The sequence below is a fragment of the Hippichthys cyanospilos genome, chromosome 9, assembly GCF_059441005.1.
Source record: "Hippichthys cyanospilos isolate Australia breed blue-spotted pipefish chromosome 9, RoL_Hcya_1.0, whole genome shotgun sequence".
NCBI lineage: Eukaryota > Metazoa > Chordata > Actinopteri > Syngnathiformes > Syngnathidae > Hippichthys > Hippichthys cyanospilos.
In genome coordinates, this window is record NC_142377.1 from 19,432,272 (window position 1) to 19,447,472 (window position 15,201).

At 38.6% G+C, this 15,201-nt stretch overlaps 2 protein-coding genes across 2 annotated transcripts; both read left to right on the top strand.

Annotated features, from left to right (window-relative positions):
* Nucleotides 1–649: 649 nt before the first annotated feature.
* tas1r3 (taste receptor, type 1, member 3) lies at nucleotides 650–7,719 on the top strand. The gene is made up of 8 exons (XM_088423882.1): nucleotides 650–856; nucleotides 2,071–2,371; nucleotides 2,963–3,319; nucleotides 4,512–4,916; nucleotides 5,019–5,222; nucleotides 5,779–5,899; nucleotides 6,457–6,827; nucleotides 6,952–7,719. Exons 1-8 carry the CDS (start codon nucleotides 654–656, stop codon nucleotides 7,546–7,548), a joined length of 2,559 nt encoding a protein of 852 aa, XP_088280008.1. The 5' UTR covers nucleotides 650–653; the 3' UTR covers nucleotides 7,549–7,719.
* Nucleotides 7,720–8,105: 386 nt separating this feature from the next.
* On the top strand, nucleotides 8,106–13,531 carry odad1 (outer dynein arm docking complex subunit 1). Its single transcript, XM_088423798.1, has 15 exons — nucleotides 8,106–8,149; nucleotides 8,454–8,534; nucleotides 8,759–8,855; nucleotides 8,936–9,125; nucleotides 9,235–9,360; nucleotides 9,439–9,552; nucleotides 9,662–9,729; nucleotides 10,245–10,417; nucleotides 10,549–10,677; nucleotides 11,179–11,261; nucleotides 11,625–11,793; nucleotides 11,873–12,009; nucleotides 12,314–12,417; nucleotides 12,512–12,602; nucleotides 12,693–13,531. The coding sequence occupies exons 2-15, from the start codon at nucleotides 8,468–8,470 to the stop codon at nucleotides 12,783–12,785; spliced, it is 1,641 nt and encodes a 546-aa protein (XP_088279924.1). The 5' UTR covers nucleotides 8,106–8,149; nucleotides 8,454–8,467; the 3' UTR covers nucleotides 12,786–13,531.
* The last annotated feature ends 1,670 nt before the right edge of the window (nucleotides 13,532–15,201 follow it).

A 15,201-nucleotide genomic window follows, 5' to 3' on the forward strand; every position in this document is an offset into this window, starting at 1 on the left:
AATGGCACAGCACTCTGTCCAACTAAGTGTTTTTTTTTTCTTTCAAAAATGCTTTGTACCGGTTAGGTTGGGTGAAAAGATAATACATCATTAAAAAAAAAGGTTGAGAAACACTGGCTAAAGGGTTATAACAGTGCAAGTTTGTTCATTGGCCTGTCTATGGCATATTCTAATCTGCGTTAGAAGTTAGCTAGCTGACTTTCCTGAGGCAAAATTAAATGATTGTATAAAATACATAATTTTCCATTTTCCATGCTTTAGATTTTTGTTTGGCAGTACTGTATATTATGATCAAACTGCTTGCAGCAAGTGTTTTTTTTTTGAAAGTTCATTGCCACCATCTAGCACTCGTATCTCAAATTATTGTGCAATGGCTTGCATCTCGAAAAACTCGAATGTCCACCCGGCTGCAACTTGTTAAGTATCTTGTAAAATAAACATCAGCACAACTGCAATGGAACTAAGGTTAAAATCAACTGCCCATAGTTTGAGAAACGTCCATTTAACGCCTAATGTTCCCTGCCTAACAGGGATTGGGAGGGGCCAATACTATGCTCACCTTACAGTTGACTTTGCATGCCAAAAGTTTTCATGGTACAGCTGCAAGAGCTGAGATCATCCCTCCAGCCTCATTCTGGGCCACGTTAGAAAACATGGCTCTACGTTTGGAGCTGCTGGTTCTGAGCTGGATGTTGCGGCTGACAAGTTGTATGACTTCACCTGCATGGTTTCAAAACATTTCCACCAGTCTGTTCAATTTATCTGGAGATATTATGGTGGGTGGCCTCTTCGCCATCAACCAGCTGACCAGCAACCTCAGCCAGAGGACCGAGCCTAACGACATCAGATGTGAAAGGTATATTGGGGAACGGCTGCCATATAATTCATGCATCCTACCAGGACTTCCGGTCCTACTTGGGTGATTCTGAGGACTTGTACATTTATTTATTTATTTCGGGCGATTTGGGGTGAGACTATTTAAGAAAGATATTAGGATTTTTTTAGGATATTAGGATTTTAGCCGTTTCTTATTGAATTAGTGGATTTGGAAGAGAATACAGTTAAGATTTGAGTCGCTTTCTTTTTTTAATACATACTTTGATCGTTCGTGAGTAATTTCAGTAGCAAGGCAAGTGAAATCGAATTAAACAGTAAGAAGTGAAATTGTGCTGAATGTTGTGAAAAAAGAAGGGAAGAGTAGCGGCATCTGGTGGACAATTGTGAAAAAGTGACAACTTTTATCACTTCATGTAAGAATCAAAAATTGCATTTTTATTAGTTTGGGACATATTTTGTAGATAAAAAAATATTTCATACTTAAGCGACTCGAAAACACTGTTTTCAGCTAGGTACCTCATAAGCTAGGTACCTCATAAGGAACGTTTCGGATGAAAAACAAATTTAAGCGCTTAAGTAGCACAATTGCACAAAGTATCATTTACACAGCATGCCTAAATCATTAACCATTATCAAGCTACAACCTTTTCAAATATTAATGTAAAAATATTCTGAAAACAACTCTAGCCTAAAGGGTAACATGACTGGACCATCCTTGTCTGGTTCATTAAACTTTGGACTTATATTTGTAGTTGCATCTATACATGTATTTTATTTAGCAACTCCAGAAGATAGATTGTATAGCATAATCTGTTTTATTTCTTGCTCATCTGCTAGAAAACGGTGTCACTTATACGTACGTTTAAGGTTTGTCAAACCTTGACAAAATAGAGGCAAAACTTTCACAGTAAGTTTATTCATGTCCTAATTAGTTTGATTAGTTTTATTTTTTTGAAAAGAAAATGTAATGACCCTGTCTTGGCAATAAAAGTCCTTAAATTACATTTACCTGCAGAAACCCCGGTAAAATCTCACATAACCCCTGAAGTACTGTCTCGTAAATCCAGGTGTAACCATACCCCATTTGAAAGCCATCGTTCTAAAAATTTGACTTGCTTAAAGTAGAAAAAAAGAAGTAAATATAGGGGAAGGCAGCAATTTTTATGCTGAGTGGGGATATTTGAAAGACGGCAAAATGGCTATAACGTGACTTTTTATTCGCTTTCTTTCCAGTTTGAACGAGCTGGAACTGGGACTTGCAGTGGTGATGAAATATGCGGTGGATGACGTCAATGCCAACCAAGCGCTGCTCCCCGGCATCAAGCTGGGTTATGAAATCCACGACACGTGCAAACAAACCGCCGTTGTTGTAAGGCCCACTATCTCGTTCCTGACTGCAAAAAACAGTGGCGAGCTATCTGTGGAGTGCAACTACACAGATTACGAGACTAGCGTGGTAGCCGTGATTGGACCCTTCAACTCTGAAATGGTGTCTGTCATTGGAAAAGTTCTGGGATTCTTTTTGATGCCGCAGGTATGGTTCCTCCTAGGCCTACCAAGCAATTACGACAAGCGCATTTGATGTCAATTATGTGAAATTAATAATTAATTTATTTAACCATATGTTTGAGGTTTGGTAGAATTAAAATGTATCATAATAAAATGCATTTATAGTATGGTTGAGGAGCATTGAACTAAACAGCATTAAAAATGATGCAGCAGAGAAAACGTTAACACAATGACCACCAGACCCAAAATTTACTTCCATAATACATCAAAATAACATGATGCCGACCAGATTCTTCCACAATTTAGTGTCGTAGTTGGACAAAGAGTAAACTGTTGGTTCGCTTTTGAACAAGACTTGAAAATGGTCTTAATGATGCAAAAATGGCTGCTTCCAACAGTGGCTGAATCCCGCTTACCTGGAACCTATAATAACCTAACCTAATATAATTACCTATAATAACAACAACAAAGAAAAAGAAATCAATATAGGGCAGGTGTACAAATATGCATTTTTAGGTGAACGTCAACCCAATACGCTTCTATTTTCAATTTAAAAAATAAAAATAGCATTTGGTTCATACTGAAAGCACCATCAAATGACTTTTCCCATTTTTAGATCAGTTTTGGCGCCACGAGTGATAAATTCAGCAACAAGCGTGTCTACCCGTCGTTCTTCCGTACGGTGCCCAGCGACACAAGGCAGGTTAAGGCCATGGCGCTTTTGCTAAAAGAGTTCGCATGGAACTGGGTGGCAGTGGTGGGCAGCGATGAAGAGTACGGACAACAAGGTGCACAGGAATTCACCAAACAAGCTGGCACCATGTCGACATGCGTGGCCTACCAGGGCATGATTCCGGTCTACACCGACCCAGTCGAAGCGGTCAAAAATATTGTCGACAACATCCAAGCCATCAATGTCAAAGTGGTGCTGGTCTTTTCTCTTCCAGACCCAGCTGCGGTCTTCTTTCAAGAGGCAAGTGAAGACTTTTACAGTACGCCCATGCAAAACGCATAAACCATTTCACTGATAAGATACTTATCTGCTTTTTACTATATTTGCATTGAGTCTTGGTGGCTTAATTGTTTCAGCCACTCCATTGAATGGTAGTGTTATTCTGCCACCTACTGGTTAGATACTTTGCTGCACTTCTGGCCTGGTAAGTGGCAGGCAGGCAATGTGATGAGACACTCGCACCAACTGCAGTGACTGATGTATAATTTTGAGAGCAAGACTGATTCTGCCGTGTTATCGTTTTGTTTTAAGAACATACTCCATACGCTAATTCAAATGATTGCCGCCAAGGCTCACTGGATTTTATGTCTATTCAAACGCATGTGGACATGTTCACAAGGATTAGCATGGCTCAGAGGTAGAGTGGTCCAAGAGAGCTTGGACTAAGTGTCCTTGAGCAAGATACTGATTCCGTAGTTGTCCTGATCCTTCATCATCAGTAAGTAGCTGAAGAGTCAGTGTCGAACATCTAAGGTATTTAAGTGTGAATCAATCCATTTACAAGGAAACTATTTTTGTTAGGACAATATATTTCACTTTTTTGTGATACCTTAGCAATTCAATGAAATTAATACATGTATTTCACCTCTGATTTTATGACCAATTTCACTGCTGAAAATAAACACAGAAGTTTCATGGTAGAGTTTTCTTTTTTAAATTACATGATTTTTATATTCCACATCCAGTTTCACTACTGAATGGCTTATTTAACTAATCGGGTTTTTTTTTGTTATTCAATTTTCAATTCATTTTGCTAACCATTATGTATTCATGTCATGACATTTGCTCTTTGATTGATTCCATCTAAATAATGATTCATTTGTAACACTTGTAATCTGCCTCTTTAATTAAAAAAAACTCAAAAGGCTGATGAAATTAAAAGCACCATTATTAAACACAAATGTTATTAAATAAAAATATTCCATTATATGACTAAAATGTTAATTTAATTTTAAAAAGCTTTCAATAACAAGATCATTTATTGTTCATCATATTCTTTTACGATACTTAACGACTGTTTTTCTAAATAAATTCACGCAATTGACAATGTCATGAATTTCGGTCAATTCATATCGTAATGGTGATCTTTTGAACTGCCTTTATTTTGGCACCATATACTAAAGGTGACTGTTGCGATAACTGCTCTTTACAGGTAATCAGGAGGAAAATAAAGGGAGTGTGGATTGCCAGCGCAAGTTGGGTTGTTCACAAACGCTTGACCTCCATGCCCAATATGCACACCATCGGAACAGTCATTGGATTCACCTACAAAACAAAGAGCCTGGATCTGTTACCGGCCTACACTGAGGCGCTCTTCGAAAAAATTAATGAGGAGAACAAAACGTTCTATGATGCACCAAAGCTTAAGGATCCGTGTCCAAAATGCTGGAACCTTTCACCAGCAAACATGAGCTTAGTCATGAATCCTGCAGTGAAGAGGGCGTCTTTTAGTGTGTACGCCGCCATCTACTGTATTGCACAGTCATTGCATAATATGTTGGGATGCAATTCCACCAATTGCAAATGGGATGCTGAGACCAGAATTCTTCCTTGGAAGGTGAACTTACATTGACTAGAGGCCGTTCTGCCTTTATTGCCAACAAATGAATCTCTAAGCATAAGAGTGTGTTTTGTTTGTTTGTTTGTTTTTCTTTTGCAGTTGTTACGAGTGTTACAGAATTCGTCTTTTGATATTAATGGAAAGAAATTAGTTTTTGATAGTAGCGGAAACCCCAACATGGGTTATGGCGTGATCGAGTGGATTTGGAACAACTCAGACTTGAATTTTAGAGTCGTTGGAAGCTTTGATGAAGAGCTGTCCATCAACAAGTCTCTTCTCAAATGGCACACTAAAAACTCACAGGTAATTAAAAAAAATATATATAAGGGGACATATTATGCAATTTCTTCCATTTAACACAGTTCTTAGAAGTCCAAGCTAAACGTCTAAGTACATTTGTTTGTGATTTGATTTGTGGAGGCCTTACTAAGCCACCAATATTAGTTCATGGGTAGATCCATAATGAGGCCGGCAGTGGATGCAACGCAAAACACACATCTCCCCCCTACATGTGTACAATTGCGCCAAACATTCAGAGCTGGTCGTTATTTTGAAATGAGGAATCATAGCCTGGTTGTTGGGTCATGGGTGGAAAAACTTGGTGTGGAAGCTGAAGTATGTGATCCTCAAATTATTTCACAATCTGGTATAAATCAGATTGACTTGCTTCCAAATACACTTTTGGAACCTGACAAATGAGTATAAATTACTTGGTTTTTTAAGTTCACACTCCGGATGACCACCTCTTAGCATACAGGCTTTTAAAAAGTAAAATTTCCATAAAATGTCCTTGTTAAGATCAACATGAATCGGGCCCTAAGTATACAAACACAAAACTGTGATGCTGTGACTTTTTCAGGTCCCCAAGTCCACCTGTTCAGCGGCATGTGGGAGTGGCCAGGTCCGCAGAGTCAAAGGCTTTCACTCGTGCTGTTTTGATTGCATTGACTGTCTGGCGGGCACTTATCAGGCTAATAAAGGTACCTTTTGTGTCTATATACTTATTCGAAAGGAATAAACTGCTAAAATAGAACTGCACTCATTTACTAAATAAGGATAATTTGATAAATGATTTCCACTTCAAACGTCTAAGATGGAGCTAAATCAGCACCACATAGATCAGATATTTTTGCACATAAATTGTAATAATTACAGTGGATAACAAATTTTAAGGTTTTGTTTAAATGAATATTAAGAAAAATACAAATGCGGCAGAGCATGTTGCGTTAATGGTCCGACTACACTAAAGGTACGCAATTCAACATTTTGACTTGTGGACACATTTTAGAAAAATGTTTTAAAAGTCACAGTTGTTTGAAAGTTTAATCTTTGGACTTTGGCAGTATGGGAGGGCTTTACTGTAAACAGACAATGTAATTTAAAATAAGCTTTGAAATCAGTTGATTTCTTTCATTACATGTGAGGAATAAATACAGTACAGTACTGCAATCCTTACTCATTCTGTCAGGTCAAGGAGTATGTTTCCGCTGCAACTTAATATCTTGAGGCTTTTTTTGTTGTGTTTTCTAATAACTAGAGGACATCCAGTGCACCCCATGCCCTAGGGGCCAATGGTCGCAGCCTCTGAGCACTAACTGCACAAAACCTACTTTTGACGTTTTGTCCTGGGATAAACCTACCGCACTTTACCTGGCACTGGGCGGGACATTGCTTCTGCTGTGTCAGATGGGTGTGACTGGTGTGTTTCTGCGGCACTGGCGGACCCCCATAGTAGCAGCCTCCGGTGGACCCTTGACATTTGTGGTGCTTTTCAGCCTGATGGGAGCCTGTCTCAGCCTGGCACTCTTCCTGGGGCAGCCAGGAAATACAGTGTGTCGCCTTCAACTCCCCCTCATCTCAATTTTACAAACCATTGCCCTCTCTGTTATCACAGCCATTTCCCTGCAGGTAAGGAATGACATTAGGTTACATAGTATAGTGGAACCTTGAACGATGACCAAATCCATTATGGTAAAACCCTATTAAGTATACAAGACCTGAAAAAAAATTGTATTCATATGTCTCCCAACAGATATTCATTTTAACAGAGTTCCAGGAGAAGGCTGCTTCTCACCTACAAACACTTCGAGGTCCCGCTTGCTGGCTGTTTTTGATCATCTGCTGCGCCGTGCAGGCCGGTTTAAGCGGATGGTTTATCCAAGAAGGGCCTTCGTTGTCAGAGCATGTGGCCCGTATGGAAATAAATTTCCTGAAGGCCTTCTTGTCATGTCCAGTGATACCGATGATGGGACTGGCCTTGATGCAAGGCTTCAATGTTTTAATGGCCCTCTTGTCATTCATGTGCACCTTCATGGCAACAAAGCCTCCCCATCAGTACTACCTTGCCCGGGACATCACCTTTTCCACGCTAATCTACTGTATGATTTGGGTGACCTTTATTCCAATCTACATGGGTCTGAATGAAAGGACGAGGTATAGTATTTTGATTACTTTTAATATGGTAAGCAACTTCGGACTAATGGCAGCTTACTATTTCCCAAAATGTCATCTACTGTTGAGGAAACCTGAGCTTAACACCTTGGAGTACTTTTGCATCTTTTTGGAGGGTGCAACGCCAGCTAACGAGGACCAACAGCCTCAGCCTCAGCAAGCCACGGCGAAACAATAAAATCTTTTTGTATGTGGTAAACTGTATTCGGGAAACTATTACTTATATTAATGTTGATTTTGATCCATCGTATCTACATTTGTCAATATGGCCCTTTCTGCAAATGTGTGAAATGTATTAATGATTACATCTGGCATCAATTTATTGTATTTACATGAAGTGGGCCAGAACAAACTGGTTCTTCTTAGACATTCCTTAGGATTGATTGACGTATATCGTAGAGTACTGAGACATTACATTACTTAAAACTTGGACAAACTACGGTTTTGTCACTTTCCCATGAAGCAAACTGTTCAACACATTACAGGTATGCTCGGTGGATTTGTTGTGAATAAAACCTCGTTTGGAGTGGTTGTGAATGCATTTTTATCTGTCATCCACTTATTACAAACATGAATCAAAATACGTATTTTGTTTTCTACTAAGTGCAAAAGCAGTTTGATAAGCACCTAAAATTATTTGTCGAGTTAATAAATTCACTTACCATGCTGGCGTTTGCTGCTCACGCGATGCATGCCGGGAAACGCAGTTTTAGGTGACTTAGCGACAGTTGCTAACAACTCAAGTTGCTGTTCTACTGGTCAAGTTCTACAGAGAGAAGGTTTAAATTTTTCCTCTTTTTATTCAGGCAAGATTATTTTCTATTCGCATATTTATATTCATTACCGATAAACCCTTTACACATTTAACTGGGTTTGAAGTAGTATTTTAAGTAATGCGCATTTGTCGCCATGTTGCTTTTACCTGTGCAATGTTATCGTCATGGATTTACGCTTTAACATGAACACCCGGTAAATTCAAATATGTTGATACAACAACCAGCAAATTCAAATACGTAATGAAAATGGACTGTTTTGTTCAGATGAATTATATTCAAATAATATTCAAATATTTATTTGCTGTAGAACGCTGTATAAACATGTCCACGGGAAGAGCAACCAGAACTGCCCATCCAGAGAGTAATGATCTAGATGCTGATAGCACAGGTCAGTTTGAACTAAATATAGTTAAAAATATTCATTCGCTATATTAAAATTTTAATTTTGACAAGGCTCTTGTACTGCATCTCACTGGATAGTGCTGTACCAAAAAAAATAAAATAAATAATTTAAAAAAAAAAGGGGGGGGGGGGTGCTTGTCAATATGTGTTCACATCGACCAGATACACTTTGAATATGTGTGCAGAGGCAAGTGTGTCACTTTTCAACAGAATTAGAGAAAACCAAGCTGCTAAAACAGTACAGGATTATGGATGCAGACCGGCAAGCGTACAGCATCCAGGCCCGGCAACAAATGTCCAAACAACAGTGAGGAGAAAAATTCACCAGTGCTATTTCATTGTATTTTCTTCCAAATCCAGTATGAAAGCTTATGTCTGTCTTGAAAGGCAGGAGATCGAGAAGCTGCATGCCGAGCAGAAGGAGCTTCAACATAAGCTCAGTGCTTGTAAAAGCTTGTCCCGTCAAAAGAAGGACAAAAAAGACACAGAGAGTTTTCAAGCGTTGCAAGAGCAGAGAGATCGCTTGGAGGAGGAGTTGGAAAAGGAAACACAACATCAAAAAGAGCTGCAAAAAGAGGTGAATAATTCAAAATCTTGTTGTATACCTGCTGTACAATAAAAAAAAGTCAGTCTATTCTATTCTACAATCAACAAATGTATATACATTTTGTGTGACATGTGGGCAGATCTCAAATATGGAGCTGAAAATGAAAGAGCTGAGAAAAGAGAATGCCAACACAAGTGACACTCAAAGGTCTGCCTACAGACAGAATCAGGAGACCATACGCACACTGGAGAACAAACTGCAAGGAGTGAATATCAAAGCTCATTTTCAACAGCGTAGCTTCACATACTAGCATAAAAATACTGACCCCAATCTGTCTCCTTAGGCCTTAACCCGATTCAATAATCAGCTGACCAAGAACAGTTGCCTGCGGGAGGAATTGCAGACCCTTCATACTGAACGTGTTCGTTTCCAGCGCCTACATGACAAGCTGCTTCAGGCGAGGATCTATGGCATATTTTTTAGGCCCTGCAGCATCCTAGCAACAAGCATGTTAAATAAAACACCATCTTTGCTGGCTTTATTTTGTGATTGGTTGCTTTTCGTAGGAGGTCCAAAATCTCAGGAAGAAGATTGGTGAAGCAATCAGTCTGTCGACTGCAGCCCACGATGCAAGGTACAAGGTTTAAGATGCAGTCCACTCTTTCATTTTTTTTTTTTAATTTATTCAGTATGCCAAGAGTGGGACCTAGGCCAATGTTTCCTCTAATTTTTCATGTGTCTGAGCATTCACACAAACTGCCTGCATCACACCTGTCCAAAACCTGAGATCATAAGTCATTACAAAAATGAGTTAAGAATTCAAGATTTCAGCCCATTTTAATGTCTTGAATTGCCCTAAATTGACTTGTCCAGAAATAAATTCAAGTAAATGGGAATTTTATAATCTTTTTTTTTTTTTGGATCAATTACGGCTGCAGCAAATTTTCTGTTTTACTATACAAAATGTGTGAAGAGAAGTGACATTTGAGACATTTGAGAAAGTGATAAAACATTTACAAATGAGAATACATTACTGTTGTTATTTAACACACATTTTGTCCAATTTTGGGTCACATGAACTCCAATTCAGCCCTTATATGTGACAAATGTGCGTGGTGTGATAGCTGTGGTCATTGTTTGTGCATTTAGGGTCGAGGCTCAGACCAAGTTGGCGATTATGCGGGAGAAAGCAGAAAAGGAGGTTGCCCAGTATAACACGGAAATGAGAGAGCTGGAGAGGGTTATTTCACACGAGTGCGGCCTGAAGGACTTCATTACCACCAAGTACAATGAGACGATGGGCCAGGAGGGGGCAGAGCCTGGTTAGAAGCACACTGAATTAGGAACTATGCAGTATTGTTCTAATCTGGGAGAACGTTTGGCATCACTCTCCCTTAATGTGTCTTCTAATATAAATTGTTTTTTTTTTGTTGTTTTTGTTTTGCATTGTCAGGTTTGAAGGAGCAGAGGACTAAAGACTCAAGCCAGGAGTCGGCAGACGATTTGGAGGCGTTTTTACAAAAGATTAAGTCTGTGACAGGAGAGTCTGACCCAGAAATGCTGGTCAGCAGTTTCATCCAGGGTAGGTCTGACGTTAGCTTCTACTACACTGTTGAGTTTCAAGCTAAATGGAATCAGGGCATATTTGGGACCCTCACTAGGACAGGGGAATCAAATCTGATCAAGTTTGATTTGAATTTGTGTTTAATTTTTTAAAGAAATATTTTGCATTTGATATTCCTTTTTGAAAAATGTTGTAATATTTTATTTTGAGTTTATTTTATTTAAATAGTAACATAATTAACACTGTCATGTTATTGCTTAAGCATTTATTTTTTTAAATTTCTTTTAACGATTAGAGTTTGAGCATTACTCAAGTCCTCAATCTTATATAATGCAATACATTAGTTAATCCCCCCCCTCCAATGTTTGCAGTACAACCTGCATCATATTGAGAGCCATTTCTAATATTTTGGTTTCTTTAAAATGTTAACCCAGCTTGTGTTGTGGATTTTGCTAGAGTACACAGTAAAGTATCCAATTACGACTGAATATCTCTTTGTTTTCCTGTTTCTCTGCGCAGCTGAAGACCATAACTTTGCCCTTTTCAATTTTGTAAATGAGCAAAACAACGAGGCTGAGGTTTTGCGGGATCAAATCAGCCGGGTGAGTTTTCCTCAAAACCTAGCCACACCCTCGCACTATGTGTTTTATTCCTTATTATCGAATGCACTGATGTCAAACACAAGGCCCGGGGGCCAGATCCGGCCCGCCTCATCATTTTATGTGGCCCGCGAAATGCTGATTTGACTCCAAGTTTCTTGCCAAAATACCAAATTTGCACATTGTCTTTAACTTTTACAAATTTTTGAACAGATTTTACGGGCCTGCGATTTAAAAACTAGGTAAATGTGTGACATCACACATGATTTCAATGTCATACCGGCCCTCTGACAGAAATTATAACTACAATATGGCCTACCGTAAAAATGAGTTTGCCACCCCTTATTTAACGTGTGTATAATTCAGATCCAGGAGGAGATGGAGCACTTTCGACAGAAGGCATTGCAACAGGAGGAGGAACATCGTGCTATGCTGAGAGACATCGATTCACGGAAGAAGGACGTGGAGTTGCAAACTGAGGACTTTGAAAACCGTGCTGCCATATCAAGCAACATCTTTGAGCAGGTTAAAAAAGGTCTGATTTGAACTTAGACATCATCATGTACGTATGTATATATTACAGAGTAGAAACTGTTTTTGTTCTACTTTCACAGGAGTGAGTAGCATTGTCTCTAAATTAGAATGTGACATGGAGGACTCCATTAGTGACAACAATATTATGCTCTACTTGGGTTTGGTGGAGCAAAAGACCAATCAGCTCCTCACAATACAAGCTTTCCTCAAAAATAAGGTAGGCGTTATTAAATGCATTCAAACAGCCCAGTAGCCATGACTGGTAATTGGAAAAAAAAAAAAAAAGTCCTTTGTGGAGTTACAAGCCCTAGAAACTCCGCCTAGCAACACTTGACAGCACCAAACTATAATGTTGAACAGGAAACCGAAAAAGACAGTTCCGTACAAAAAAAGTTGAAAATAAGATTAAATGTAGTTGGAAAAAAGTTTTCCTGTTGTGTAAGTGTTTCCCTCTCCATCCTATCTCATATAAAAATACCACTCTGTACACTTTCCAAGTGTAACTAGTTTTACAATTACAGGAAATTGGCAAGGACTACCACCCATCCGATCTACCCAAATTTATTTTTGACCAAACCCCAGAGACGCTCCACGAGATTACTACCACTCAACCTGCACTCCAAAGGTTTAAGCTTTTACTCTAAACAAGATCAATTGACATTGTGTGCACGTACAGTTCCAGGCTTCGCGCTGACATCTGTGTCCTCTGACTCCCTTAGTGTGGACCATGACGCAGATGACTTGCTTGTCGCGGATGAGGGAGAGCGGCCTCTTTCTCAAGGGGAACTCCGCAGAAGAATATTGGAAGGGGTGAGTCAGATTAGAAAAAAAACGTACTATTTACAATCTGTTTCTTAGGAACTATTTTATTGTATGTGATGGTCTTCATTTTCCTCACAGGTTATGCAAAGGGAGAATTCAGGCTTGAAGATGGCAACTAAAAGCTTCAAAACAAGCCCGCGTGTTAAAGAAGAAGTGATGGCAGAAATCTGAGTGGTAGATCCACACGTAAGGTGTAATAAAAAGTCATTTCAAATGTAGCTTGCACATGTACACTACTCATAAAACAAAAAGTGAGCATTATTTGGCTTGTGAGAGAAATTTCAGACTGAACCTGTTACATCAGAACTAGAGAGAGGCTGGAAGAGTTGCAGAATGGCAAATGCACATTCCATCTATCAAAAGTTTGACAGGGTCCAAATAAGTTATTAGAGCATCTCGGCATCAAAGTCTCAACACCACTAACTTCTTTTGAGTAGTGTATGAAGTCAGAGTATAATGGTCCCACACCCATTGTTTGCAATTTGTTAACTTCAATCGAATTAGTTCTGGAGCTATAGAGAGGCCCTGTAGTTACCAGCTGTGCTTTTTCATGTGTTAACGGCCATCTGGCTTTGGACCACACTGTGAAAGTGCAATGTGTCGCTGCGTGACACTGGCTGCAATGCCCCAACACAAAAGTTGGGGGCAGCAAAAACCTTTTGTAGTTTTAATTGACGCGCTAAGATTTGGATTTTGGTGTTCGGAAAATGACGTGAAGATTTTCCAACCTCAAAAGCTTTTACACATCTTTCAGCTTTGACTTTTTTACTCACTTATGTGTCACCATGATAAAACTTTAACTTTTTTTTTTTTTACAAAATATATACACTTTCCGATTCCTCCAGGCAATCGGTCTATTAAAAGCTTGTTTTGCTTGACTTATTAGCAATAAACAGGATCTATGATACGACCACTGATTTTGACCACGTTGCACTGTAGGTAGACAAACATATCACTTTAGCCTTCGCCTTTCGCCTCAACACTTAAGTTTTTTTTTTCTTTAAATCAGTGTTTTGACTGCTGAAGTTGGTTTAGGAAGCTTAGAAACATGTGTTCCTTATTTTGCTAAAGCTACTGCTCTTCTAAAGCTGCAGATAAACAATAGCATAAAAATAGGAAAAACATGCTGTTTGCATTTAGCATAGATGAAGATTAACAGGTTTTGATTATAGACTTTCTTTTGTTTTCATCAAGCTGCCGCACCTCCACAAGTCGTATTGAGGCGTGCCTCACAATTAAAAAAAAAAAAAATCCAGATAAACAATAGTAATTCAGTAGTCTAAAAATATATTTGAAAAGTAATTTAGCTACAATGGTCTTTAATGATAAGAAACCTGCCTATGGACAATATGTTCAGTAACTATATGAGTGTTTTTGTGATTGTAGAATACATTTGAGGCAATACATTGTTTATACAGCTAACCTCAGTGTGAGAAATCTCTATTTGGGTCATTTATTCTACAACCGTTTGAAATGTCATCTTATCCAAACAGCAGCTTCCTGACAAACTCAAGCTGGTGATTTATTTTAAGTTGCTATATTTGTACCACCAGCACTGTGAAACAATTCACAAAGTCTGTTACTATCTTCAGGAGTTGAAGGTCACATAGAGGCCTGATGTATTTGGACAATAATAAGTTGTAAGGAGTGGGGGAGGGGTTGATTCAATTGTTGTCAACTTGGTTTTTATTATCACTTTAAATAGTTGGGTAAATACTTTGAACTATGTGTGTTTCTAAAATTAAAGACATGTAAAGTTGGATGTCAGAGAATTGACACACATAACCATTATCCTATGGACAGATGACACCATTTTCTATCAACAAAAACAACACAAACTTAGAAATTTAGTCGTAAGGCGTTCATGTAATAAAGAGTAAAACATGAAATTATGCTGCATGCTTTTGAACGAGGTAAAATCGTAGCATAAGGGATTGCATTAGTTTGTGCTGGTTTAGATTGGATTTTCATTCAAACCTTTTGGCGACATTTTGTGTTGGTTGTGTATGTAGTTTTGGCTACGTTTAGGAAAACAAAAGGTAACTGTAAACATTTTTCAAAAAGGAATAGTGAGTTTTCATTCTGTATACTGCTGATCCTGTTCCAACTTGTGGGGACATGCCTCTTTTTGGAATGTAGGAGAAAAAGGGAGAAAACTCATTGAGCCAATATTTAAATATTCAACCTAAAAGTTATGAGACGGACACGCTAGCCGCTAGATCAGCATGCTGCTCTAAGGGAATAGTCAGAAAATGTAACAAGGACCCATTAAAGTTTCTTGAGATATTAGTTTATTTCATTCCTTTACGTACCATGTTCATAACTTAAAATTTAAAACACCTTCTTGTGTACCAGGTGGGGGCATTACAACACAATCGTAGAAAAAAAAAAAAACACGAAGAAGACTTGCGCAACTGACTCAGTAAGCTACAGTATTTTTTTCACAAAGGATCGCTAAAGGACAATGCAATACAATAAACCTTTGTTAATACAGTGCTTTCAAAACAGCTCCAGCTGTGCAAGAGCATATAACATAAAAAAATATTAATACAACAGAAAATATAAGTGTGACATATGATACAACTAT